Source organism: Candoia aspera, chromosome 2 (genome assembly GCF_035149785.1).
Source record: "Candoia aspera isolate rCanAsp1 chromosome 2, rCanAsp1.hap2, whole genome shotgun sequence".
In the NCBI taxonomy this organism is placed as follows: Eukaryota; Metazoa; Chordata; class Lepidosauria; order Squamata; family Boidae; genus Candoia; species Candoia aspera.
The window spans coordinates 19,305,498-19,332,440 of NC_086154.1; the positions used below are offsets into that span (position 1 = coordinate 19,305,498).

The 26,943-nt window shown below is 46.4% G+C and overlaps 1 protein-coding gene across 1 annotated transcript; it reads right to left on the reverse strand.

Moving 5' to 3' along the window:
- Window positions 1-223: 223 nt before the first annotated feature.
- Window positions 224-11,692, reverse strand: PRRT3 (proline rich transmembrane protein 3). The gene is made up of 3 exons (XM_063292825.1): window positions 10,406-11,692; window positions 7,860-8,003; window positions 224-2,180 (listed from the first exon to the last, which is right to left on the reverse strand). The coding sequence occupies exons 1-3, from the start codon at window positions 11,631-11,633 to the stop codon at window positions 247-249; spliced, it is 3,306 nt and encodes a 1,101-aa protein (XP_063148895.1). The 5' UTR covers window positions 11,634-11,692; the 3' UTR covers window positions 224-246.
- Between the last annotated feature and the right edge of the window lie 15,251 nt (window positions 11,693-26,943).

The window sequence follows — 26,943 nt, forward strand, 5'->3', positions numbered from 1 at the left end:
GCTCTTAAAACTGGGAGGCTGGCAAGCGTGGGGTGCCCTGTCGACATTCTAGGGATGGCTGCTGTTACTCATTATTACGTGGGGGACGCTACCAGGAGGCCTGGCACCCTCTCTGGGTCCATGTCATGAACGGCTGGGGCCCCACGGCTTTCGAAAAGGAAGGGGGATTGCTCTGCGCCCCACTCCCCAGGCCCCCAGCAGGCTTCTCCTTCCCCACAGCGGGCAGGGCCTCAGCCGCCGCCCCTCTCACAATTCAATGGTGTCACTGGAGAGGCTGCGGGAGTCCACCTGCTTGCTGAGCGCCAAAAAGCTCTTCCGGGCCTCACGCTCGGAGTTGGGCGCGCTCCTGGACGGCGGCGCCGGAGGGAGATCGTGGCGCGCCGGGAGCTGCTGGCTGGGCAGCTCCTCCGAGGGCAGGCTTTCGGGAGAGGACAGCCCGTGGCGCCACGGGTTCCAGCTGATCTTCAGGGAGGCCCGGGAGAAGGAGGTGCGCGAGAAGCTGTCCAAGGACGTGTCCGTGGCGGGCTCGCTGGCCAGGCCCCGGCCGGGGAGCTCTTCCGCTGAGCCGGTCCGCGCTAAGCTGTACAGGCAGTCGGGGTCGCTGCTCCGGCGGGGCTGGGCCAACAGGGGCTGGGCCGCGTGGGACAGCGTGGAACAGTCGCCGCGCAGCGAGGCGCAGGAGTCCTGGCGCGCCGGGAAGCGCAGGCTGGAGCGCAGGAAGATGGACTCGCGCACCAGATGCTCGCGGAAGAGCGCTTCGTCGATGCTGCGGCTCAGGTTGATGGGCGAGGGCGGCCGGAACTCTAGCTCGGCCAGCGAGAGGACCGACTCCCGCTCGAAGCAGATGCTGGTGTAGGAACGGCCCATGGCTGCCGCGGCCACGTTGGGGCACTTCGGGCTGTAGGCCGCGCCCCTCGGAGAAGGGCTGGAGCCTCGGCCGGGCCCCGCGCGCAGCTCGTTGCTGTCCTTGAGAGCCCAGAGCAGCCCGCCGCCGCCGGGGGAGTTCCGGATCAGGTTATTATTGAGGTTGTGACTGGGCACCTTCTCCAGGGCCCCACCAGGCCAGTCGTAGCAATTGTTGGGGTACTCCGGCACCTCGGCCTTGCGGTAGGCGCAGAAGTAGCGCAGCAGCTTGGCCCAGCAAGAGTGCTCGGTGGCACCGCGGTGCTGACAAAGCGCCTGCCAAGCCAGCAAGACCAGGATAAAGGAGAGCGCCAGTTCCCCAATTCGGAACCAGAACTGCACAAACCACCAGCCCCAGGTGAAAACCTCTGGCTGCCCCAACGCCCCCGAGAGCCACAGCACCCCGTAGAACTGCAGGCCACAGCATGGCAGTGCCAACCCGCTGCTTGCCAGCAGCACCCAGGCCTCCCGCCATATGCCTGGCTCCAGGGTGCCCTCCGTCCCACGGCTGTGCCGCAACAGCCAGTACACAAACATGGTGGCCGGCAGGAGGCAGAGACCGGCTGTGCAGGAAAGGGTGTGGAGCCCCACAGGCACAGCTGAGTGCACTGGAGGCGAGAACAAGTCAGCCCCCAGGAGGAGGATGCTCTGTAGGGAGCTCACCGCAGCCCAAAGCGGCAAGCCCTGCCACCTGGGGGGCAAGACCTGCAGGCGGGCCTGATGAAGCAGGCGGAGCAGAAGCACTGTGAAGGTGCTCAGCAGCAGAGGGAAAGGGGCGGTGTAGAGCAGCCGCATAGCATGGGCAGGCAGCCGGCCCCGGGAGCCGTAGGGGTCAGCCAGAAAGAACGTGGCCCGCAGCACCCCAAACGCCAGGAGCAGGGCACTGGCAGCCAGGACGTAGGGGAGCTGTGACCCATGCAAGGAAAGGGCCCCCCCCAGGCAGGCCAAGCTCAACAGGCTTAGCAGCAGAAACAGTACCCCGGAGCCGTAGATGTGCAGCGCCCAGGCAAAGCTCAGCGTGTGCTCAAGTTCCTCCCAGCGCAGCAGGGTCTGGTTGGGCAGAAGCTGGCGGCAGGTGCTTCCAAGGCCGGGGCATGGTGGGCTGGAAGCAGGGTGCATGGCAGGCAGGCTAGGATCCGGCTTAGGCATCTGGGGGTGCTGCGTGACTCTTTGCGTGGTGACTTGGATGAACCCACGGCGAGGGGTAGCCAGAACATGGGCAGACGGAGTGGAGGCCACCGTGCTGCTCTGCCCAGAAGGCTGCTTCTGAGCTGCATCTGAAAATAAGAAAGAGGTGCATGGATGGTCAAGGCTTAGGAAGTGCAGGGCTTGTCACATAGCACAACTTTCTGATTCCTTGTCATTCTGGTCTGTGTCCGCAATAACTAAACGGGGTAGTGTGTGTGGCATTTGTGTGTTTGTAAAGGTGCAGTACAAGTCTAGAATATAGTACTGGGGGTAAAACCTGCATATTTCTAGTGATGATGATGAGTAAATTTAATTCTGATTTTATCCAAAAGTTTAATCTTCTTCTTGGAACAGGAAGCAGCAAATTCCTTACATGTATGGAACAACTCCAAGCCAGAAGGGCAGGGCAAGCTGGGAAGCTGAATATATTCTCCAAGTATTGGATCAGTTTCAGAGATCTGCCTGCCTCTTGCTCCTCCCTTATTTTTCTTTCAAAAAAATACATGTGCATAAGGTTGAAGAATTTGGTGTGATGTAGAATTTAATATACTTTAGATCTTTTTTAAAGCACAGATCTGGAGCTAAACTGAAAATGTTCCTAGGGGTTCTGATTATCGGTCAACCTGCACAAACTACAGTATCAAATTTACAGATACTGAAGACAGGGCCTTTGCAGGGGTGTCCCCTGTAAAGGTACGTGGGAATGACCTTGGGAGACAGGAGGAAGAGCCACAGCCTAGACAATGGTTTGATAAATGAAATCTGAGTCTGAAGGAGGGGTGGGGGTGGAGAAAGTGTCTCAGAAGGGACTCGCCCTAGTTTTGGGGAGAGAAAAGGATGGGAGGGGAGAAGTACTTTCAAACTTCCAAGATTCTGTTACAGGTAGTCCTTGGATAATGACCATTTGTTCAGCGACTGTTCAAAGTTACAATGGCACTGAACGAGGAGACTTACGGCCGGTCCTTGTAGTTGCAGCCACTGCAGTGTCCCCACGGACACGTGATTGTAATTTGGTTGCCTGGCAACCGGCTCGCAGTTACGACAGTCACAGCATCCTGCAGTCATGTGATCATCATTTGTGACCTTCTGACAAGCAAAACCAATGGAGAAGCCGGCAGGAGGTCACAAATGGCGATCATGTGACATCACGCTTAATGACTGCACAAGATGGACTTAACAACAGCAACTGGAACCGCCAGAACTGCCATCAAAAGTTGGCGTGGTCACATGATATCTCGCTTTACAACCACATCACTTAGTGAAGGTTGCCAGTCCCAATCACTGTCATTAACTGAAAACTACCTGTACCGTAACCCTACAATAATGGTGTTAGTACTCATGGTTGATGCTTCTTGTATGCTTCCTCATAGGGCTGATATCCCCTCACCTTTTGAACTTATTCCCTCAGAATTATGTTTGGCAATTTTTTAAGCAGATGTGGTTCATAGGCACATTGGCTAGGTTTATATGAGACATTTACCCAAGTTCATTAATTAAACTACAGTTTAGTTAATTAGCCCAGTTTTCTCAGCTCATAAAACACACTGAACTTTAATCAGATAGGATGGATTTGCACAACACACTAGGCTAAAATGTGATTGGGTGTTTTGTACTACAGTAAATCATGTAAATATAATCTATGTACCATTTAACTGTTTAAATTTGATCTCTATTTCAGTTGACTCTGCTATTGTTTTGGCTTCTGTTTTGTTTTAGATAAATAGAGATATACACATATCTATACATCTATGTTATCTCTCTCTATATATCTATATACTTTCAAGGTTTACCTTGAAATGAGGTGGGGGGGAGAACTACATTAAATAAATTCATCCAAAGGGGATAAAGCTTATAGGTACTTCTTTGCAAACCTCATTCCAGTTATAGAACATGGGATTTCTCAAATCCAAATGCCAAAGCCAGCTTATCTCCTCAGCTTCTAGCAATCTGCACTTGTCTTCCAACCTTCTCTAGGCCTTAGGTTTCCCACCAGCCTCAACAATAACCCCTTATTTTTTGGGGGGGGGGGCTTATTCAATTCTTTGAGCCTAAAATGGGAGGCAAGAAATATCTTGGCTTTTCCCTGAACTTGGAAGGAGGATGCACAATACACCTTGCTGTAGCTATGCTGGTCAGTACTTGGACGGGAGACTACTGTACTTAAAAATCCCATATTCATGGCTCAAGATACCTTTGAGATCACCTTCTCCAATTTGAGCCTGCCCACCCAGTAGGAATTAGGAGAGAAGGCTTGTTAAGGTTTCCTCCACTAAGAGGATTCCAACTATGGGTACCCCATATCAACCTTTCTCAGTAATTACCTCCCTTCTGTGGAATAGATTACCCCCAGATATCCAGAGCACCCCTTCGCTGTGGGGCTTCCAGAGTGCTTGAACACATGGAACCTGAGGAAAGGGTTTGGGGACAATGAGGGCACTATTGTTGTGTACTACAGTTAGTGGATGTCTATCATTATATTGTGGTTATTGTTTTAATCTTTTGTATTGCTGGATGTGAGCTGCTCAAAGCCTTTGGTGGTTGAGCAACACAGAAGCCATACAGAATGAATGAATGAATGAATGAATGAATGAATGAATGAATGAATGAATGAATGAATGACTTTTGAGTTTCATGGTGTAATTCAGGCAGAATATATACAGTGGAGTCCTTGGTGCTCTCTGAGCCTTGTTTTTTTGCAGACGTTTCATTGCCAGACTAGGCAACATCTTCAGCGCAAAGAGGGAGTGGGCCTTGCTCTCCTGTATAAATATATACATTTATATGACCAGACTTGCAAGCTTGTGTCTCCCACACATGTCTGCCTTCAGTTCTCAGGCTGGCTGGCAACTGAAACCAAAACATATTTGGAAGGCACTAGGAAGATTAAGGCTGTTCTAAATCTTGTTGGAGGTATAAAAAATTTGAGGGTTCACTGAGCCATATGATATGGTCATGTCATCAACTGGTAACTTATTGCAATAGAGTTTTAATGTATATAAGTAGATTTATGAGGAAATCTTTAAATGTTAAAGATGTTGATGTGATGCTGAATTATATACCAAAGCTTTGGAATATGACTGTTTATCAGGAATTATGGCTGTATCAAGCATGAGGGTGTTGGGGCAGGGATAGCTAAAAGAATTACACAGAAACTGGAAAAGTCATATTATTTCAGATATTAAGGAATGGCTTTTGGAAACGTATGTCTTACCTGTTTTGGAAAAGGCAATATTTTCTACTAATCAAAGGATGAAGCAATATGCACTACTATCACAGGTTTTGTGATATTTTACAACAATATTTTTATTGATTGTATTATAGTAGCGTATGATATTAATGAGTAAACCAGTGACTATCAATATGTTGAATATGTAAGGTAGATTTTTTTCTTTTCTTTGGCCTGCTTGGGTTTTTAAAAACTCTTTTCTTTCCTGTGGTTTTTATTAACTTTTTTATCATTAAGTTTACACACAGTCTCATTTAATTGTGCAGGTTTTTTTAGCGTATTTAGGTGTTTTGTCAATTTTGTTCTGATTTGTATTTTGAAAAATAAAAATACAAGTAGTCCTCACTTAACAAACACAATTGGGACCGGAATTTCAGTTGCTAAGCGAAGCAGTCATAAAGCAAATCCGATTTTACAACCTTTTGGTGGCAGTTGTTAAGTGAATCACCGTGGGTGTTAAGCGAACCAGGTGGTTGTTAAGTGAATCATGTGGTTCCTCACTGATTTTGCTTGCCAGAAGCTGGCCAGGAAGGTCAAAAATGGTGATTGCGTGACTATGGAATGCTGAAACGGTCATAAACGTGAACTGGTTGCCAAGCACCCAAATTGTGATCACATGACCATGGGTATGCCGCAACGTTTGTAAGTGTGAGGACTGGTCATAAGTTGGTTTTTTGAGCACCGTCATAAGTCCAAATTGTCACTAAACAAATGATCATTACACAAGGATTACTTGTATATATTAAAAAAGACTGTTCTAGACTTTTGTTACCTCTTTCATTATTAATTCTGCTCTATAGTTACTGCTCTCTTTTGAAATAGGGTTCTTCTATCTCATCTGTTCAGTATTGAGGCTTTCCTAGCTCAAGCAATGAGACCAGGTATCCTTCAATCCTTTATTATTGTTAAAAGAAAAAATGAAAGGCTGCCAAGAAAACCAAGGAGATGGTAATTGTACTCCTAGTTGCATAACAGCTTAGTTGTGAATAATCGGATTTGCAGTTGTGAATAATCGGACCTGAACCAGCAATGGAGGAACTGGTCCATTGCAAGGATCCTCCCAGGCAATACACATAAACGGTATTTTGTGAGATCCCAGAGAAGCTGCTGAATCAGCTTTGCAGTGTCCGGGAGGCAGAGTTTGAATACATAATGGATTATGGATTCGAGCTGTAGCTGTGGGTGTACTACTAAGTTCTCTAGAACAGTATTTTCCTCTCTAGCCAGCATGGCTCTTTATAGTAAAAGTCTTCATCGCCTACCAGACATTCTTTCAAACCGAGATATCAGGGACCAACATTTATTTAGTATGCCACCAAAATCATATGAATTTGACTTAATACAGAGTAAATGTACTTAATACAAATTGTAAACTCCACTCTGATTCCTCCCCAGTTTTAGCTTCATGGGGCAAGCAGAGACGACACAGAAGTGGGGGCTGCTTTGCTGCCCATCTGTAATCAAGCACTGCCAGGAACAAAATGCAAGATGCTCTGCATACAAAGTCACTAAACCTAACCACTTGCAGATCAAATGCTGGACTGCTGAACTCCATCAGCAGCAGGATATGAATTCAGCCATCCATTCAGAAGTCAGAGCATCTCACCAAGGGGAAATGGAAGCATTCATCTGAGGGCCTGTAGTCATTCTGATGCATAACACGGCATCTCTAGCTCATAACCTCTCACCCGTTTTTGCAGAGGCAGAATAAATCATGCAGTATTCATCACCGCCACCTCAAAATATCAGCCAATTCAGCTTTTTCCCACCACGGCAACCTTAACAACTGCTTTGGAACTCTCGTCCAGCAATAATGCAATTCAACTCCTTCAACAGCATTCCCACTCTATTATTAAAATGGATTATTTATAGGGCATTGACAGTGTAAATAGCACCTTTCAGCATACTACGGGAAAGGAAATTGCTCTTAGTTTCTAATCCAAAGTTTAAGAGTGGTAGAAGACCATAGATGCAATGTCTGAAGAGCAAAGAGAAGAAGGAAGAAATAATTGAGAATAAATCCAGGGTTTTGTATGGTTTATGTCTTATACTTTCAAGAAAAAACAAACTCAGGTCCCCAATCTGGAATTTGTATTTAATATTGATTAAATAAGACTAGCTCTTACTATTTTTATCTCTTCTAGATGTTTTCATGTCAGCTAACATAGCCAAGGCGTCTTGCCTCCACTCATCCAACAGCCTTCTTAGATAGATTGGGTTAAGGAATAGTGACTGACAGACCCCCAGTGAGAGTCATGGCTGAAGGCAGAATTGAATTCTGTTCTCAAGTCTTAGTCTGGCATTCAACCATGACTCTCCCACACCTTAAGATGAAATATGGTTGTCAACGGGAGTTCTGTGCAACTGTGTGTTTCAGCTGATCTCTGATTCCATGGGACTGAGTGTGAACAAGTGGATTTTCCCCCGCCCCCATGTATGCACTTGGTCACTGTGGGGAACAGGATGCTGACCTAGACAGACTTTTGGTCAGATCTAGCAAGGTTCTCTCCATGTTAGAAAACCTCATGGTGTTCTCACTCACCTGAGTGCTTGGTTCCTGCATCATCCTGCAATTTTGAGGGGCTCTGTCCAAGGGTAGAGGAGCCAAAATGCGTAAGAGAGACTTTGGGGTTCACTGCTCCCCTGACTCGTTGGGGCTGTGCAATATCATGCCTTTCTCCAATCTCTGAAAAAAAAGGAAAAGGCCTTGAGTGGAACCAAAAATTGATGTTCTCTAAGGTTGGCCTACAATGTTGTCCTGGTTGAGGTAGAACAGCAAAAGTAGCCAAGGTGCAAACAGCTCACCCAAATTAGTTTGATACCTGGTATCTTTTCCAACATTCTTGACTTTAAATAATGAAATTAAATAGTTGGCTGCGTTGTCATTACACCTCACATCTGAGGCTTGGGGCCAGTACCTAATGATAAGGCTGGCTTTTTAGCCTCTCCATTTGCTTCTGCTCCAAAGGAGATCTTTCCAGCTTTGGCCTCCTCCTTCCATCCTAGTTTCTCTCAGACGTTCTGTTCTCAGTGAAGATTATTCTGAACCCAGGAAGAGGATGAAGGAGATTCTCCTAGCGGCCCTCTGAAACATCATTTCAAAGGCAGGATTTGGCTTTTTTAAAACTTCCCAGTCTAATACCAACCAGGCCTAATCCTGCTTAGGTTTTTCAAAATCAACTAGCTGCTTTGTAATAATAAATATAGCCAACAATCAGATTAATAATCACAATAAAACTATTTTACACAGGTTTACTAATCACCTTCTCCTCTTCTACATCCATCATCAACTCCTGTTGTTTATTTGTTCAGTCGCTTCCGACTCTTCGTGACTTCATGGACCAGCCCACGCCGGAGCTTCCTGTCGGTCGTCAACACCCCCAGCTCCCCCAGGGACGAGTCCGTCACCTCTAGAATATCATCCATCCATCTTGCCCTTGGTGGGCCCCTCTTCCTTTTGCCCTCCACTCTCCCTAGCATCAGCATCTTCTCCAGGGTGTCCTGTCTTCTCATTAGGTGGCCAAAGTAGTTCAGTTTTGCCTTTAATATCATTCCCTCAAGTGAAAAAAAAAACCCTGCAATATTCCTACCAGCTCTTCCTATTACTCCCAGCCCGCTGCCCATCCCATGCTTCTTTCATCGCAACCAAATATGTTGGCACTCTAATAAAACAAGTTACATAATCGTATGTCAACCTGCCAGCTGCACGCATATTGTATGCAGGGTCAAGTTTAGGGCGGCTGCATTGTACACACCCTTCACTTCCAGGCACATTCAATATTCCCAACCACCACACCAGTTGCTCATCTCAGACTGAAACAGGTAACAAAGGATGACACTTGAAATCAATGTGATCTTCAACAACAACAAAGTGAGTCTTGTTTGGATGTTAACAGCTGAGCCCTCCTCCAGGATGCTCCATCCTACTTCTCTGAGCTCCATTTTTTTCCCAAATATCATTTCCCATCTGTGGTTGCTGCTGAACATATTCAGCCTTTTTTTGGCCTATTGAAAGGGTTCCTTGGTGCACTATGTGTGTTTTAAAAATTGTTCTACTTATGAAAAACTTGGGCGGGGGAGGGGCAATTCAGCTGACATTTTCCTCTTGTTTTCAGGTTCCCTGTCGAGCTGTGTTGCTGTTGGAGGCTGCTACTTAATGATCACTGTAAGAAGGATGGATGATTGTGTTTCAGAAAGCAGCCAGTCCCCACCAAGGAGAAAACGGTTGCTCACTGCAGGAGCAGAATTCAAATGGATAGTGAAGGGGATTGAGTTCTGCATCTGGCCTAACAAGGTCCAGAATGTCTGTTTTATTAAAATAACAGACCCTGCTTATCTCCAGCATTCTGCAATCCAAAGATGCTTACAGACAGACGTTGATCTTGTAAGTAAGGAGGACTCTGGTAGCACCTTTTCGGATGGAAACAAATTGTATTAAAAGTCATAAGCTTTGCTGAGCTCACCAAAGCTTATGCCTTTTAATACAATTTGTTAGTCAGAGAAGGTGCGTCCAGGCTCCTCCCGATTTTTTGCCACCATAGACCAGTGTTTCTTAACCTTGGCGACTTGGAAGGTGTGTGGACTTCAACTCCCAGAATTCCCTAACCAGCACATTGGCTGGGGAATTCTAGGAGTTGAAGTCCACACATCTTCAGGTTGCCAAGGTTGAAGAACACTGCCATAGACTAATACAGTGGTCTTCCTACAGTGTCTTCTAAGTTAGATAATCCTTCCCCTGCCAATTTTGATTGTTATAATCTGTCTACTGGAATGCTTTTCTTGGAAGTGATAGGTGCATTTGTATTATCATGATTCTCTCTTTTACTTCAGTGTGTGCCCTCCAAGAGCATATCCTCAGTCCTTAACAACCAGGTTTTCTCCTGAACTCCCAACCTGTCATCAGGGCAGCTTCCTGCTCCCCACGCCACATGGCGTTTCTTTTTTCCTGGTTCCTGCCACCTCTTGCCCTTTCCTGCCCCATTCTCCTCCTCTTCACAGGGCAGGAGACAGGTGCGTGGGACTGGGTGAGAGTTTTCAACAGCAGGGGCTCCCTTTAAGTACAGAAATCAATGGCAAATGTAAACCTACCTGGGGTAGCAGAGCTGCCATGGAAGACGGTCCTTTCCACCCCAGCTGTGTCCCAAAGTCCTGGCTGCTGGGTGGTATCAATGATCAGATTCCAGTGAGTGCTCCTTAGGTGAGGATTGGGTTCTTGGGGGGTCACCCCTGACGGTGAAGGGGTGAAAGGGATGGGGAAGTGGTCACCCGAAACTGGTGGATGGGAGCTTGCTGGGGCATGGGCAAAGCCCTGCTCCTTCCCAATCAGTGGGGTAACTCTACCTTCTTGGGAGGTGGAAGTCATTGGTCGTATGTCCCTGTCTTGCCCAGGGAGATTCTGAGTATCTCCAACTGCCTGAGCTATAGGTCTAAAAGGAGACGTAGAGAGTTCCTCCTGGCCTAGGAGGCCACTGTAGACCTGTCTACTCCTATATGAAGCCAAATATTTTACTGTGGTTGGATTCTGGCCCAGCAGCTCTTGCTCTGGCACTCTGTTTCGCAGCTGTCCCCTTAAAGTACCACCCTTAGGTTTGGTACCCTCAGCTGCCTCCCATTTGACATGGGATCTGTTAACAGGGAATGTTGCCAAGGGAATGGTGGACACTGTGGGCCTGGGGCTTAAGGTAGTTGCTGGGAAGCCATGTTTGAATCCTGCTTGGTGGAGGCTGGGCAAGGTTTCCTCCTGGGAGACAAATAATTCTGAGGCCTGTAGCCTGGGTGAAGCAGGAAGAGGGGCCACCACAGAGGGGGACATGTTTATCTTTGACATGCCAGAAGAAGGAAGAGAGAATTCTTTCTTCCCCTCCTCTGGGCTTTGTTCCAAAGTTATGCTGCCAGTATCTTCAACTTCTCCCTGAACACTGGAAAAGCCTTCAGTTGGCAGAGCAAGACTCTCCTCAGTCAGATGGGGAGCTAAACTTCCACCAGAAGAACCAGCTGGTGCCCCCTTTGCAGGAAGCTTGAACCGCATCACAGATACTGCAGCTCCAGGGTGGCCAATTGGACTGGCACCTCGCCTGTTCTCATTCTTCACTTGCCCATCTCCACTGGAGAACTCGTGGGCAGAGGAATCTGAATGGGGAATGGCTGATAGTGCCCTTCGGAGAGGTGTTTTGGAGGAAACTTCCAACAGAAGCAGCTCTGGGGCAGAATTCAAAGACAAGTGCCAGGTTGAGTTCTCTGGAGCAGGGAGGTACAAAGCCAGGAGTAATGCAGGTAAGAGCAAGCTCCAGATGAGGAACAACCCCACGGCAGCCATCCTGGACAAGAGGCAGCAGTTCACTCAACATCCAGCGTGGTCACAGCTGCTCATGCTTCATCCTGTGGACATGGGAATGAAGGAATAAGAGGCCTGTCTGAAGGATGATCAGAAGCCACGAAATGGAGAAAGATTAGGCAAGACTACAGTAGCCAGTTTGCTGAGAAGGGTAGAGAAAAGTGGGGAGCCTGATGCAATCAAGGGAGGAAGGAAGGAAGGAAGGAAGGAAGGAAGGAAGGAAGGAAGGAAGGAAGGAAGGAAGGAAGGTGTTGCAAGCAAGGATGAGTGATAGACCATGGCTACACTCATACTGAGGCGCATGGATGTAAACATGAAAAGGCAGTCATGTGCATACACCATCCCTCACATGGCCGAGAGGTTTCCACTCTACCCCCTTCTTTGTGCCAAGTGTGGGGGGTGGGGTGGGCACACATGGAAGTGACCAATCTCAGCAACTCCTAACATGGGGCTTTTGACAGCAGCTGCTGTAAGGCCCTGAGCCCCTTAGAAACAATGTGGAAATTCTTAGTGGCATCATCCTGAGCAGAAAGAAAAATCAAGGCTCACACCCTTGAGAGTCTCTGCTCTGTGCCAGCCTAAAAGATGCCCCTTTTCATTGCCATTTGCCTGCAGCAGTGAAACCATACAGTTATATTAGGAAGTGCCTGATCCACATTAGCCAGTACTTTTCACTCCAGCTGGTGACAGCTCACAGGGCCTCAAAGGTCTTTCCCTTTCCTGCTAAGGCAATTTAACTAGAGGTGCCAGGAACTGAATCTGCAAGGAAGACTGTAAGCCTAAGACATATTCTAGAGAAGTCTGATAATCATACAGCCCAGCCAAGTGGTTTCCCAACATCTCCCTCTACATATCTGGTCCCTAAGCCTTGAAGGGCATCAGCTCTCCATTGCACATGCAAGTTCACCTTGAACGGCAGCCTCCCATTCCAACCTAGCTTGAGGATGGGGATGCTCAGACCAAGCTAGCTGAGCCCTGCATCCCCGATTGGTGCCTGGCATCCTGCAACACTTAACCCTTTGCAGCCAAGAGCTGCATGATTTGGGATTCTCTACTCCTCAGCTGAGCCCATTAGCACAGCTTGAGAAGTTATTTTCTTTCAGAGGCTGCCCCTGTTTCAAAATGGCTTTTGTCACTCTATGGCATCATGTCCATAAGTTGGCACAACCCATCCTTAGGCAATAGGGTCAGTAGGATCCAAATCAGGACTAAAGACTCAGTTTGAATTTGAGTCCAAGTTCCCACCCATAGAATCATGAACCTGTATAATTTACTGTTTCTTAACCTCAGTTCCCCAAATTTATATTTATTTTTATAATTTATAGGCAGCCTGACTTCCATCTATTCCAGGTGGCTTACAATTAAAATCTGTAAAATCGGGGTAATCATGGCCAATCTCAGTGATTTGTTGAAAGGCAAGTATAGCTATTGAGAAAGTTGCCCTGGTAAAATACAATCCACTATCTTTTAGCCAATTCACCCACCTCCCAGTCATACTTTTTCCACACTGACTCATAATATCAGGCAAGGGTCAAATCAGCCAGTCTTTTTTTTCAAAACAGCCCTTTCACCCTCCCCAAGCTTCAGAATACAATTCTGCAAGGGCAAGGCCTGGGTAGCAAATTAAAGGGCGCCTCTTTCCTCCCTGCCCCAAAGGCATCTACCTGTGCTTGAACCCACCTGGGATCTCCACGCAGACCTCCTTTTCCTCCTAACCGGACCAACCGGAGGCTGATCTTCCCTGGGAGTAAGGGAAAAACGCAGCTGGCTCAGCGCGGCAGGAGGAAGCTTCTGCCCGGCTACCGCGGCGGGCGGGACGGAGGAAAGTAGACGCAGCCACAGGGATGCGCAATCCGTTGCTCAGGTACCTCCGGGGGAAGCGAAGAAGCGGGCAACGCAGGACCTCCACGGCGCACCCAGCCTGGGAAGAGCCGGGGCGTCTCCGCCTCCGAGGCCGGCAACGGCCAGGGCGTGCCAGGCGTCCCACCCGGGGAAGGCTCATTCATTAAACAGGGCACGTCGCGCCTGTCAAGAGCCCGGGGCCCGCGGGGGAGTGGGGCGCTCGCCCTCGCGTCTGGACGGCTCCACGCAGCGTAGAAGCACTGCGGGTGTCTCGGCTCGAGCTCCTCCCGGCGCTGCGCCTGCCCCGCGACATCCCCCGGTAACCCCGCGCAACGGCGCGTCCTCGAGCGCCCGTCCCTCCGCAGCAGGCTTCCCGGCGGAGGCGCTGCGCGGCGGTTTCTGAGCCTCCGCACAGGCGAGAGCAGCCAACCGCGCCGCAGCTGAAAGGCGGGGTCAGCAGCCAACCGAGCCCGGCACCGTCCCGTCCCGTCCCACTGCCGTCACCGCCACCCCCGCCGCCTCCGTCCCGTCCACCGCAACCCCAAGGGCCACGCCAACGTGCGCTGGGAACGGGCGACAAGAAGACTGCCGCCGCCGCCCCTTCAGTGCCCCCATTCGCACTCAGAGCCAAGAACCGCGCCTCGCCCTGGGGGCTTCGGCAAGGACGGAGACGGCCCGCTCAGAGCCGCTTCAGGAGGCCCGAGCGGGCTCTGCCGTTGCGTCTGCAGGATCGCGTGCAAAGCCAAGCTGGGGACGGCCGCAGCCGCCGTCTGACTGACGGGGCTCAGCTCGCCCTCTGGCTCGCGGGGCAGCAGGGGGCGAGACACCGCAGTGTCCACGTGGCTCTGCGCTGTGCCTAATCCTCGCTGCACCTGCAGCCGCGATTGCTAGAAAGGAGTGGAGTTCAAGTTTCAAAGCGAGTTACTCACCTTTCTTATTTTCTCTCTCCCCAGGGAATCAGAACACCCTTTGCACATGTCAAAAGCCATGAGGTCTTGTGGCTAAACTCTGAAAATCGCTGACCCGAAGGAAGCCCACTGAAAGCTCCAATCAAATGGCAGCTGGGAATGCAGAGGTTCCTCCCCCTCCCTTTGAAATCATTCAGGGATGCCTATAAAAGTGCTCTGAAAGAAACTTCAGGCAGGATTGGTTTCTTAACCTCCCACTCCATGCCTTCTGATGTGCTAGTCAATCTGAAGAGTACTGTACTAGGCAAGGATTAAACCAGAGGAGGGAGGGATCTCCCAACAGAATCAGTGGAAAGTGATTCTGTGAAGTCAGGTTATCTTGAGGGACCTCCTCTTCCTGATTACATCTACTTGTCCCATCAGGTCTGGCAGGAGAGGCATGCTGCGGGGCCCATCCACAAAAGAGTCCCAGTTGACGGGATGGAGGAGGCAAGCCTTTCCTGCCATGGCACCCGCCCTCTGGAATATCATTCCTCCCGAAGTAAGGTTAGCCCCAACCCTTATGGGCCTTCTGGAAAGCCCTTAAATATGTTTTTGTCCACAAGCCTGGGAATCCCCTGGTAATAGGGAGGCTGCACATTGTTTATATTGTGTGTAACATCTTCCCTCTCATGGTCTTGTTTTATCTATGCTTACTGTTTTGATGGGTTTGTAAAATGTTTTAGTTCCTGGTTTTATTGTTTTATTAGAGTCTCTTTGGGTGAAATGGGTGGCCATATAAATTTGACAAATAAATACATCCATACATAAATAAAGTGAATGTAAGGAAAGAGATTGTGCAGGGTGCTTGCAACAGAGTGAAAAGAATTATGTTACAGGTGTGTGTGTGGAGTTGCGCTAATAGGAAGTATGAAAAAGGATGCTTGGTGGAACGATGAAATGGAAGAGTTGTGGAGGAGAAAAAAGGCATATAAGAGAATGATTACTGGAAAAATGAGGATGAGAGGATGACAATATACAGTATATAATGCTTATATACATAAAAAAGATAGTTGTTCAGGAATATAGTCCAAGACAGCAAGGACCAGTTAAAAGAGCTAGAGAAAATGCAGAACAATTTTGATGGAAATAAAAAATTATTTTGGAAGTGGTTGAAAAGGGCTAAACAAGGAGCCTCCAGCAGGGTGAATGGAATCAAGAATAAAAGTGATGAAACGATTGGGATGAAACTGAAATGAGGGAATGCTGGAAGGAGTATTTTATTTATATGGGAATAACAGTGATATATTAGCGATAATAGCCACATATACCCAGCCCACCAGAGCGGGGAGGCAGGGCATGTTGCGGGTCCCTTCAGTTAGGGAAGTAAACTGTTAGTGGGATTAAGGAAAAGGGCCTTCTTCATGGTGGCTCCCTCCCTTTGGAACATCATTCACCCAGAGATAAGATTGCCCCCCCCACTTGCTCCTTTTCCGGAAGGCCCTGAAGATGTGGATTTGTCCGCAGGGCTGGGGACCCCAGGTCACTTCGGAGCTGATCAAGTGGTTATTTTGAATGTTTTTCTTGCCACCATGGGGTGTGTGTCTTGTTTTTATTATTTTAATTCTGTAAGCCACCCAGAGTCACTGTGTGTGAGTTGGGTGGCCATATAAATTTGTTTAATAAATAAATAATAAATAAATATATTGAAGACTGGAACTGGAAGCAGTGTTATAAAGGTTAGTGTAAAAGAGAAAACAATGAAAAGGAAACAGATGGTCTGGCAATGTTGAAAAATGATATAGCTGCAGTTGTAGACAGTTTAACTAGAAAAAATGTTAAAATGTGGGTATCATTTGCTTGTGGAGGGACTGCACAACTTGTTTACTATGTATGAAGATTGTATCAGTGCCTGGAGATTGGAAGGGTGCTCTCACTGTTCCATTAGGGAAAGAATAAAGAAACAAGACTGATGTAAAAACTACAGGGGGGTTAGTTTGTAAATTGTGCCTGGGAAGGTGTTTACCAGATGTTCTGCCACAAATGCCTTAACATAATTGTACATGTCACACTAGCCCTTTTGATCTTCCCACGCTTAGCATTAATTTTTCTATTCATGTTAATGGCTGTACCTGTTCACATTCTAAAATCCCAATGTTGTTTAGCCAAGCCGATGCAAAGAGATCCTGGTGCTCACTGCAGAGACCAGATGCCATGGGAAGCCTCCATTAGAAAATGTGATTGCCAGGCACTACAGGTAGTCCTCTCTTAACAACCATTTGTTTAGTGATGGTTTGGACTTACAATGGTGCTGGAAAAATTGACTTGTGACTGGTTCTCACACGACCGTCACAACATCCCTCCAGTCACATGATCGCAATTTGGGTGCTTGGCAACCGGTTCTCATTTATGACCGTTGCAGTGTCCCATGGTCACGTGATTGCCGTTTTTGATCTTCCTGGCTGGCTTCTGGCAAGCAAAATCAATGGGGAACTGTTTGATTTGCTTAACAACCACGTGGTTCACTTAATGCCCATGGTGATTTGCTTAACGACTGCTGCAAAACGGTCATAAAATCGGGTTGGATTCGCTTAATGACCACTTTGCTTAGCAACTGAAATTCTGATCCCAATTGTGGTCATTAAGCAAGGACTGTCTGTAGAGCTTTGTAAGAGCAGCTAACAATCATCTCTCTTTTTACCTTACCACTGACCTACCATTTTATCACTCCTTATCATTTTCAGCAACCACCATCTGTTTGGAATGGAAAGGATCTTCTTCTGCATTTCTACTGCATCTGACTCTACACCCCTTTCACTGGTTAGGTTGCTATGAAGGACATTTATTTTGGATTTTAAGAAAACCCTGGAATCTCATCTAATAGGCAGCTTGGCTTATAGGACACTGGAATGGGTATAAGCTAAACTGCCTATTAAATGAGATTGAAGTCATGCATGTTTTTTATGAGATGAAAAAGTGAAAAGAATTACGTGTAATTTAAACTTCAATTTAAAATTGCCCAGGCTGAATCAGTTCCTTACTGCCTCCATCGTAATGTGTTAATGAGAGCCATAGATAGTCAACAGATAATAAACCTTTGCCCAGCTGATTACCCTGGAATGCATTTGCAAAGGGAGGAGAAAAGAAAATAGAAGAAAATAAAGTAGAAGGGTTGTCTTGATTGCTCATATTCCTCAAAACCCAAAGTGCCCAAGCCTTTGGTCTTAAGAAGGCTAGTCTGAATCACACACCCTAGGACTGAATTTCCCAAGCTTTTCTTACTTATAGGGAGGAAAAGCTACCAGACTGAACCGCAACCCTGGATGCCCTCTAGTGGCCAGTCTTAGCAGCAACCTAGACACCCTCTAGTTCAGTGTTGATTCATTTATTTATCAAATTTGTCACCGCCGATCTCTTCCCACCAGAGGGACTCTGGGCTGTTTACCCAGAGTAAACTGGGTAAAATAATCAATAAAACAATAAATACATAATAAAATTACAATATATAAAAGCGCACTATGTAAAAACAATTACAACGCTAATAAATATAGATAAAGTCCAGATGGCTATGATCTAAGTCAGTCCTTGCATGGGAGGGGCACTTTAGGGCACTAGCCAACCCCAGGCATTACTATTCCCCTCCCTGCCCCAAACCAGGTGGCAGAGCCAGGTCTTCAAATTCCTCCGGAAGGCCAAGAGCGATGTCTTTAAGATGTCTGGACTTCAACTCCCAGAATTCCCATGCTGGTTGGGGAATTCTGGGAGTTGAAGTCCAGACCTAAAGTTGCTAAGGTTGAGGAACACTGCCCTAGTGATTAGAGTGAACAGCAACCAACTGCCCAACCTAGAAATTGCAGCTATTAAGTTAAAACCAACCTGAACAGTGCTATTCATGGCACATGAACCAAGTGGTGATACCTAATCCCTCCGAGACACTAAGAAAGACTATACTTTCCTCCGTGGGCAGGGAAGCACTTGAGAAAGCCATTCTGTTCAAGCAGAAAAGATCAAGGCAATGGTTGGTCATGACCCAGGAAGAGCCTTGAACTCAGTCTCAGTCTGGGACAGCTTGGAATATCACCATGGTGCAACCAAGTAGACACAGCCCTACTCAAGAAACAGAAGATCTTTCCAAGAGTAGCAGACAGTGACCTCTGTAAGCCCTGTCATCTACTTGAAGTGTCAGCAGCCAAAAAAGACCTCTCCAATCTTGACATTTCCAGCTTGCAGGGTTCCATTCTGAGAAGTTGCCATACTCCATACAAAAAGAGTAGGCATCTGCAGTTGTAGACTACAAAGAACACTACAAGTCAACCCATCTTTTTCTGTCTTTCTCTGTCCCTAAAATTACTCAGAAAAGGAATCATAATGACCTGGACTTCTTCAAGTCAAGTTCTAAGAAGTCAAAGAATGAGGGACATCTATGTACAGGATAGACTGAAAGCAGCGATGTCAATGCAAAGTCACAGGTCACAAGCACCATACCCATGTCCAGGGGCATGAGGAGTCTTAAGAGCTATACCCAGAAGAAGGCTTACCCACTACCCAAGTGCAGAGGGTTTAGGGAAAAATTCTTTGAGGAGCACAAGGCTCTGCTGAATGAACATCAGTTTTGTTTTTGATGTGACTGTCTATAGTCCATTCAGCCAAAGAGTGCAAAATTTCAGGAAATCAAGTGGGATGACTACAGTGCTGAAAAGCATGTCTCTGTCCTCCATCTGGACTTATGCAAAGGTTACATCAACCAAACCACTCCTCCCACCAAGGACAGTGGGGATCGGTCTGGCAGGGATGGAACCAAGCAAGACGCTGGGCTTAATAGTGTAGTCTGTGCAACCAGATGCATGTTTCACTTAAAACTATTTTTTTAAAATGGAAGGCCGGCACATTGCATAATAGTCTCTATTTCCAAGAGCACCCAAGGTCCTAAAAAGGCCTATCAGTTTTCTTAGTTTATTAGGTGCCGTTGAACCAGGGCCAGCCCCTGGTGACTGTATGGATGAGTGCCTGCCATTTGGATTGGTCCCCACTGGAAATCAATAGCTCTTCCTGTAATCTTCTTGATCCCATCCATCCACTTTATTGGCTGTCCCCTCCTCCTCCTCTTCCTCCACCACCACCACCACCACCACCACCACCTCTCAACTTTGTCAAGCATCGTAATAAAATACATATAAATATAAGGGCTGGCAGTGGCTCAGGACTTCATTTGGAAGGACATCCTGTGGGGTGGCTGTGACTCACAGGGCAGTTGTTTTATGAATGGCCAAGTCCTTCAGGAGCCATTTGGGAAGCATTCCCCAACAAGTTCCCAAATTCCAAATGTGCCCGCCAGACCGAAAGGTGGAGACTCGCTCTAGGGAGAACACCTCCACTGCCAGGGTTAATCTGTGATAACAGTGTAACAGCAGTGAAATAAGAGTGAACTGGACTAGCAGCCTCTATTTTCCATGCCCTCCCTGGAGATGAACCTGCCATCTTGTCCTTTCCCTCTTTCTTTTAATCAGAGATGATCTTCGTCTTGGGTCTGGTTACCCCATTGCAAGACAACTGCCCAGAGTTGTTGGGAATCAGGCAGTATGCAAATTAATGATGATGATGATGATAATAATACCAGAGGGTCTGCCACGAGCCAAGCTCTCTTTATGTTATCAAAGCCACAAGTAACTCCTGCTGAAGATGTGTGATCAGATATTCACCCTGAGCGGGGTGCCTTAAGAAGCTTAGCCCTTGCTGGATCAGACCAAGGATCTAGCACTCTTTGCCAACCATGCAGAGGTGTCTGCAAGCTGTGCTATGATAGAAGATTTTACATATATAGAACTAAATATGAATATATTTCATTTTCATATATTTTATACGTAGTGTTCATATATTAGAGACCTTTGCACTTGTATTATGGCCTGAAGCTGGTTGTATTTCCTAGAAGAATTTTGTTGACTTTCTTACTCTTCCTTTCTAGCAGGCCTTGATGGATAGCTGTGTGCATAGAAACAAGATAAGGTGTACATCCCAAGGATGGCTTCTCCAGAGGAAAGGCATTGTTTAATAACGGTCAAGGCTCCCTAGCAAGGATGGAAGGAAGTCCCTTATATGGGACGATGATAGAGGGAAGGAAGGAAATTCCTAATATGGAATGAGGTTAAGGTGGAGTATGGGCAACTGAGTAAGGGGTGGTCTTCTGAAGGAGGAGTTGAATGGAAAGTATATAATGTGCTGTGAGGAGGGGGGTCCTGCACGGCCACCCACCTAACAGCTTGATATCATTGCTTTTGCACATGCAGCTGCCTGTGTCTTTGGTCCCAGCTCAGAAACGAATCTGGTAAGGAAATATAAAAAATTCTAACTGCTAAAACAGGTGGGGCTTTAATTGCACCATTACAGCTGCCGTCTTCACACCTTGCAGTCAACCTGCAACCGTGGCTGTGTTTTGATTCTCTTTGACCCATTCACTGTGAGGCCAGACCTGGATTACTGTTGGCAATGGCTTCCCTTCCCCCTCCAGTCGGTGTGGATCAAGTATTCAGTGGCTTGGAATAAGCTATATTTAGCCACTGCCATTTTCATCAGTGACACATGAATAGAAGGGGGGAGGCAGCCCGCAGGAAAGAGGAGAAATGAATAGACACACAACACGCATACACAAAAACACAAGCGGAGCTGGAGGAAATTGCTGCGTTGGCAAGTGAGCACTGAAATTCTGTTGCTCTGGAGGAGGTTTTCTGACCAAACAGGTCAACACTTTGGCGTGCAACCTCTAGCTGAGGAATGGAGACATCCCCACCACCCCACTTAGAAAAGGAACTTTAAAAGAGTTAAGGCTTAATTTTGAAAGTAAACGTTTGGAAAATAAAGGCCAAACTGTATCAGCCCAAAGGGTTAAGAGGGCATGCCTTCCTGCCAGTACGTTGGAAAACAGATGGATCCCAGATCTAAGTTTGCGGTGCTTATGATTAATTACGCTCCACCCCGCATCCCAGATCTTGTAGCCCTAGCCCTACAAAGCTAGATGTCAGGGGAAGAGATTAAACCAGTGTTTTTCAACCTGGGCAACTTTAAGCTGGGTGGACTTCAACTCCCAGAATTCCCTAACCAGCACATTGGCTGGGGAATTCTGGCAGTTGAAGTCCACACATCTTAAAGTCGCCAAAGTTGAGAAACACTGTATTAGACTAACAACTGTACCAATTATTTTTTAATATATATTTTAAAATACAATATTATTGAAGAATTTTTAACAAGATACAAACAATACAAATATTAGAAAAGAAACAAAGAAAATAAGAAAGAATAGTGAATAAGGAAGGAAGGAGGGAGGGAGGGAGGGAGGGAAGGAAGGAAGGAAGGAAGGAAGGAAGGAAGGAAGGAAGGAAGGAAGGAAGGAAGGAAGGAAGGAAGGGAAAGATTATAAAGAAGTGGCTCCTGATCTTTTTGACAGCGGTTATAAATGCATTTATAGTTTACCATCTCTCTCTAAGGTTACATCATAACATACCAATTCTTTACCATTAACATTCAGACAAAAAGCATGCATTAGGATGATGATAGGGAAACAATGCCTCTCTGCCAATCTGTATGCCAGGCTGGACAATCTATGAAATGGGGCTACGTGTATGCCCCCGACTTTTTTTTTTTTCTTCAGGCCAAAGAGTCCTGTGAGATTGTGTCACTGTAATTCAGTATGATTTCTTGCTGCATTTTTAAATAAAAGAGGTATCTGACATTTTTAATAGTTCAAACATACCTACAGTATAACTTCCATGAAAAAAAATAAGTGAAAAGCAGATAAAAATTCTGCCACTATCCCTTAAGTGGTATTAGAGCAATGCAACCCCCATCCTCAGAAACCTTCAGCAAGCAAATCAATAATTTTTTTAAAAAGGGTAGCTCCAAGCTGCAAATGGGATGCCTGTCCCAATTTCCACTAAAGCAGCCCCGTGGACTCAGGGCTCTTCCAGACTGCTAATTCATTCTGTAGTTCAAGCTCATACTGCTGTCATAAAACACGCATCCAAATTTGTCCATACTGATTTGTTTAATTATGCCCTACTGACTTCTGTGGATGTGGATTTCCAGGAAGTGCCCTAAATATTTGCAAAGCCTTAGTAAACAACCACTGTGACATTTGCATTTCACCTTGGGAATTTTTAAAACTGAAAAACAGTGTGATTAAAAAGCACATTAAAAAACAGCACACATCGTAAGAAGTGGTTGTGCTTAGATGGAAACACCTGGACGAAAGAGCCGTTTCTGTTCTTCATGCAGCCATCACAAACAGGAGCAAGTTTGTCATAATGTTATCACAGAGAGGGAGGCTATTCAACCTGATGTCTACTAGCCATGTTGAAGTTCCATTCTCATAATCCCCAAGCCCACATAGCCAAAGTGAACATCCAGTGCAGGTGGAGGGCACCAAGTTTGAAGTTACTTTAGCACAGTGTTTCTCAACCTCAGTCACTTTAAGATGTGTGGACTTCAATTCCCAGAATTCCCCAGCCAACTCTCAGAATTGGTTGCTTTAGAAGACTCGGGGGGAAAAAATTGGATAGCTCTTGGCGTCTGTGGCGCTGTATCAGCGAACACCATTTGGGAGCTAAGATCCTGTGGGACCTCATAGGGAAGAACATTATTTTACAAATAGCATTTAAACATCAGTGGGATGGTGAACAATTGGATATGATGCTGAAATTAATTATTGATTTCTAATGCACAAAAAATTGAAGCAGAGTTCAATCAATATTTTAAAGAAGGAAGTAAAATGTATACACTCCTGGATAGAAAAAAATAAACAATTGGGCTTATCTTTAGCCTGGAGATATTATACTTGACTGGGTCCTGTAGTCTAACCAAGCATTGCTATGGACATGTTTGAATGCCACTGTGTAGGGGAACTCTTGTGGAAAAGTGGGGGGAGATGGGCAGTGGCAAAATTTGAAAGATAAATAAATAAAAGTGGTTGTATCTTTTGAGTGGCCCAGAGCTCATAATGGGTGCATTCATCCAGTTCATTTTTGAAGTCATCACTGGGCATCATCACACATTCATGAGTGTTGTGAAAAAAAATCTGTTGTGACAGTTTTGATAAGGGGAAAGCCAGATATGGAATTATAAGTTATAACTGAACTTATGTACCAGTGTTTCTCAACCATGACAAGTTTAAGATGGGTGGACTTCAACTCCCAGAATTCCCCAGACAGCAAGAAATAATCCAAAAGGTATTTGTACAGAACTGTGCGTATACCTGATGGAGTATACTTGAGCTCTGTTAAATCATTGTATAATTCTTTGTACATACAGAAGTGGAAATAAGCAACCAACTCTAACATCTTCAAACGGACAAGGGTAGATTTAATGGATGGTGAAGCATTTGGGCAACCTGCAATTCTAGGTTAGTGGGAAAAGTGCCCAAGCTGTTGGCTCATTTATCATTCAAAGGCCACTGCAATTAGAATAAATCATCTTCATTTGTAAAGTTGGCAATGGTGACCATGGTTTAGGATCTCACTGACATTTTGGGTTTTAAAACAACCGTAGTTTGTGTTCAAATGATAATTACAGGGTGTCAGCTGTTGGATACAGCATCCCTATCTACCAAATTGTTTTCTTCATGGTGCGGAAGGCAGGAGGGATCTCCTAATGTCCTCCTTTCCATCTCTATTCTGCTGCTGTTATGTACAGGTAGTCCTCACTTAATGCGGGAATTGGGACTGGAATTTCCATCACTAAGTGACATGGTCATAAACCACAATGCCATGTGACTGCACCACTTTGCAGTGGGAATTCTGGCACTTCCAGTTGCTGTTGTTAAGTGAATTCCACGCCATCATTAAGCAAGGATGTCACGTGGTCACCATTTGTGACCTCCTGCTGGCTTCCCCATTGAATTTGCTTGTAGGAAGCTGGCAAAGAAAGTCACAAATGGTGATCACACGACTGTGGGACACTGCAATGTCGTAATTGTGTAATTGGTGCCCAGGGTGCAATCACATGACCACGGGGATGCTGTGACTGATTTAAGTACAAGGACTGGTCATAGGTAGCACTCGTTCAGCGCCATCATAAATTTGTACGGTTGCTGAACGAATGGTTGTTAAGCGAGGACCACCTGTACATAAAAGAGTGAAAACTAGAATAACCTCAGGCCACTCCCTCAGGCACAGTCCATGCTAATTAACCACAGTATTGAATAGATGGGGATAACTGGCCCCTACAAAGCCCCTCAGCATCTTCTCCCTCCCAGCCCAGAGATCAGCTGCCAATGCTGGGAAACCTGGCAGAAGGAATAGCAAAGACTCTTTATTTGCCTGATTTCTACCTTTGCTTTGTAGAATTGGAGACATGGAGGATCTGAAGGAACCAGCTGGATCCTCTTGCCTGCCTCCTCTCCCAGTCTCTCCATATGCCAGCTAGGCTGGCAGGAGGTGGGATGAGCTGACTCAGAGCTGACAGGGAATGAAAGCAGAGGAGGAAAGCTCCGGCTGCACCACCCAGCCTCCTGTGTGCCCGTCAGCTGTCAAGCGGGCTACTTTATTTCAGGAGAACTGCAAAACCTGTGATTTAGCCTAATTAACTTGTGGGAGGAGGTGTGGCGTGATGCAGAAGGAGTCTCCCCAATTGCTATCATGTCAGGCTGATCCCTCTGTTGAAGGGAGGGATTGGATTGGAGACCAGCTGGGTACGGGGGCAGAGGCTGGTTAGAAGGATCCAGACTCTCCCTCTGCCCAACCTACAGTGCCCGGGGATTGGAGGGGAGGGCAATCACTGGTCTAAAGAAGCCCCTAGAGCTGGGCCAATCCACCCCCTAGGGGTCCTCCGACTCTCCCACTGAGAGAACAGATAGTGATGTATGTCAGATTGTATTTATAACCCCCAAAATGTGTTGGGATAAAATGGAAAGTGCTGCTAATACCAGAACAGCTGACTTAAGGCTGCCTCAGGTATGGCTGTGGAGCCGATGAAAGGCAATGTTATGAGCCCATAGCAGAAATCAGAGGTTGCTGATGCTGTGATTAGATGCAAGTGAAGAAATCTATCAACACAAGAGAATCTCTATAGCTCAGGGTTGAACTGTGGAGTCCTTGGTGCTCTCTGAGCTTGGTTGTTGGCTTGCAGACGTTTCGTTGCTGGACTAGGCAACATCTTCAGTGCTTGAAGGGAGTGGGGTTTGCTAGCACTGAAGATGTTGCCTAGAAATATCTGCAAGCAAACAACCAAGCTCAGAGAGCACCAAGGACTCCACAGAAGAAATCTATGGATGTCTCGTGAGTGACTGTGATCGTATCCATGCATGCAAATGTGTTGTGTTGTGTTGTATGACTTATTGACAAATGGTGCATTTCAGATGCAAAATAGGATAGAGCTGCCCTGGTTACCAGTTTGCTTCAAAGCACAATGCAAAGTTACCCAAGGTTTACACAAGGACATTGAGAGAGGCTTCCTTCTGTATCTGCACGTCCCATCAAGTTGTGGGCCCCTGGGGGGGGTCACTCCCATTTTGAATGCCTTACAGTACTGCCCGAGGCTCTAGTTCTCCCAGGTAACTTCCACGCTGCCCCCATTTTTATTCTCCAATCCCTCCAAAGCAATCTGAAAATAAACTGTGATTGTCTTTCATCCTCCTGGTCATGAAACAGAGAAGACGAGGGGTAAAAATCTCTGCCCTGTTCTGAGCTGCTGCAGATCCCACAGTAATAAGAATCATTCCTACTTCAAACAAAAGAGAAAATAACACAAATTGCATGCACCTTCCGGTCCATATGTTGTGTGGATTTTTCTGGTTATGTATAATAAAATACTAGTGAGGGAGCTGAAAAGATATCAAACTACCTTCCCCTTTGAAAGACATGAAAACCAGGCACTTGGACTCATGGTGAGAAAGGAGTTCCTCCCAAATGGATCTTCCATAAGAGCTGCAGCTTTAAAAAAGAAAATCCTAATTTTATTGCAGGTTCACAGTCACTGAACCAGCAATAAATTGACTCTAGCCAACAGGATGGGGTCATAGTGCTCTGAAGCTGCTTTTCCAACCCATCCAGAGGGCTCGTATGGAAGTGCTATCAAAGTTCAGGATCGGCTGATGGATTTTTCCCATTGCTTTGGCTAGTTTTATTTAGCTGATTTTCTTGTTGATTCTCACCCTTCTAGACTGGCGGTAAATCTTGGATTTAAAGTGGATTATATTTTAATCCTGATTTGATTTGTTTTCCTTCAAAGCTTTGAGTGCTTTTTGCTTGGACAGTGGGCTAAAAATATTTTTAATTAGTACGTGCAAATAAGAAGCGGCAGCTATTCAAAAGCTGAAGAAATGGAACAAGGTGTTCTTTGCCAGGAGTTTAGGACCAGCCCTGGCAGTGACAAACTGTTGAGGATAGACAGGGATGGTCCCTTGAAACAGCTGCTTCTCTCAGGATGGAACAGAGAGAACCTCACAGCCCCCTTCACTCCCATTTAAGCTTTAGACTTCAGCCATATTACAATTCCTGTTACCTTTTTGCTATGCTACAACCCCTGAGTTGGGTCCATTGGCCTCAATGAATCTTACTGTTAAAATATTGTGTTCAATG

Excerpts from the sequence above, each read along its gene's own strand:
- PRRT3 (XM_063292825.1), bottom strand. The coding sequence starts at position 11,633 with ATGGCTGCCGTGGGGTTGTTCCTCATCTGGAGCTTGCTCTTACCTGCA. Across the intron at positions 8,004-10,405 it reads TGGCAGCTCTGCTACCCCAG|AGATTGGAGAAAGGCATGAT; the intron begins GTAGGTTTACAT and ends CTTTTTTTTCAG. Across the intron at positions 2,181-7,859 it reads TGCAGGAACCAAGCACTCAG|ATGCAGCTCAGAAGCAGCCT; the intron begins GTGAGTGAGAAC and ends TCTTATTTTCAG.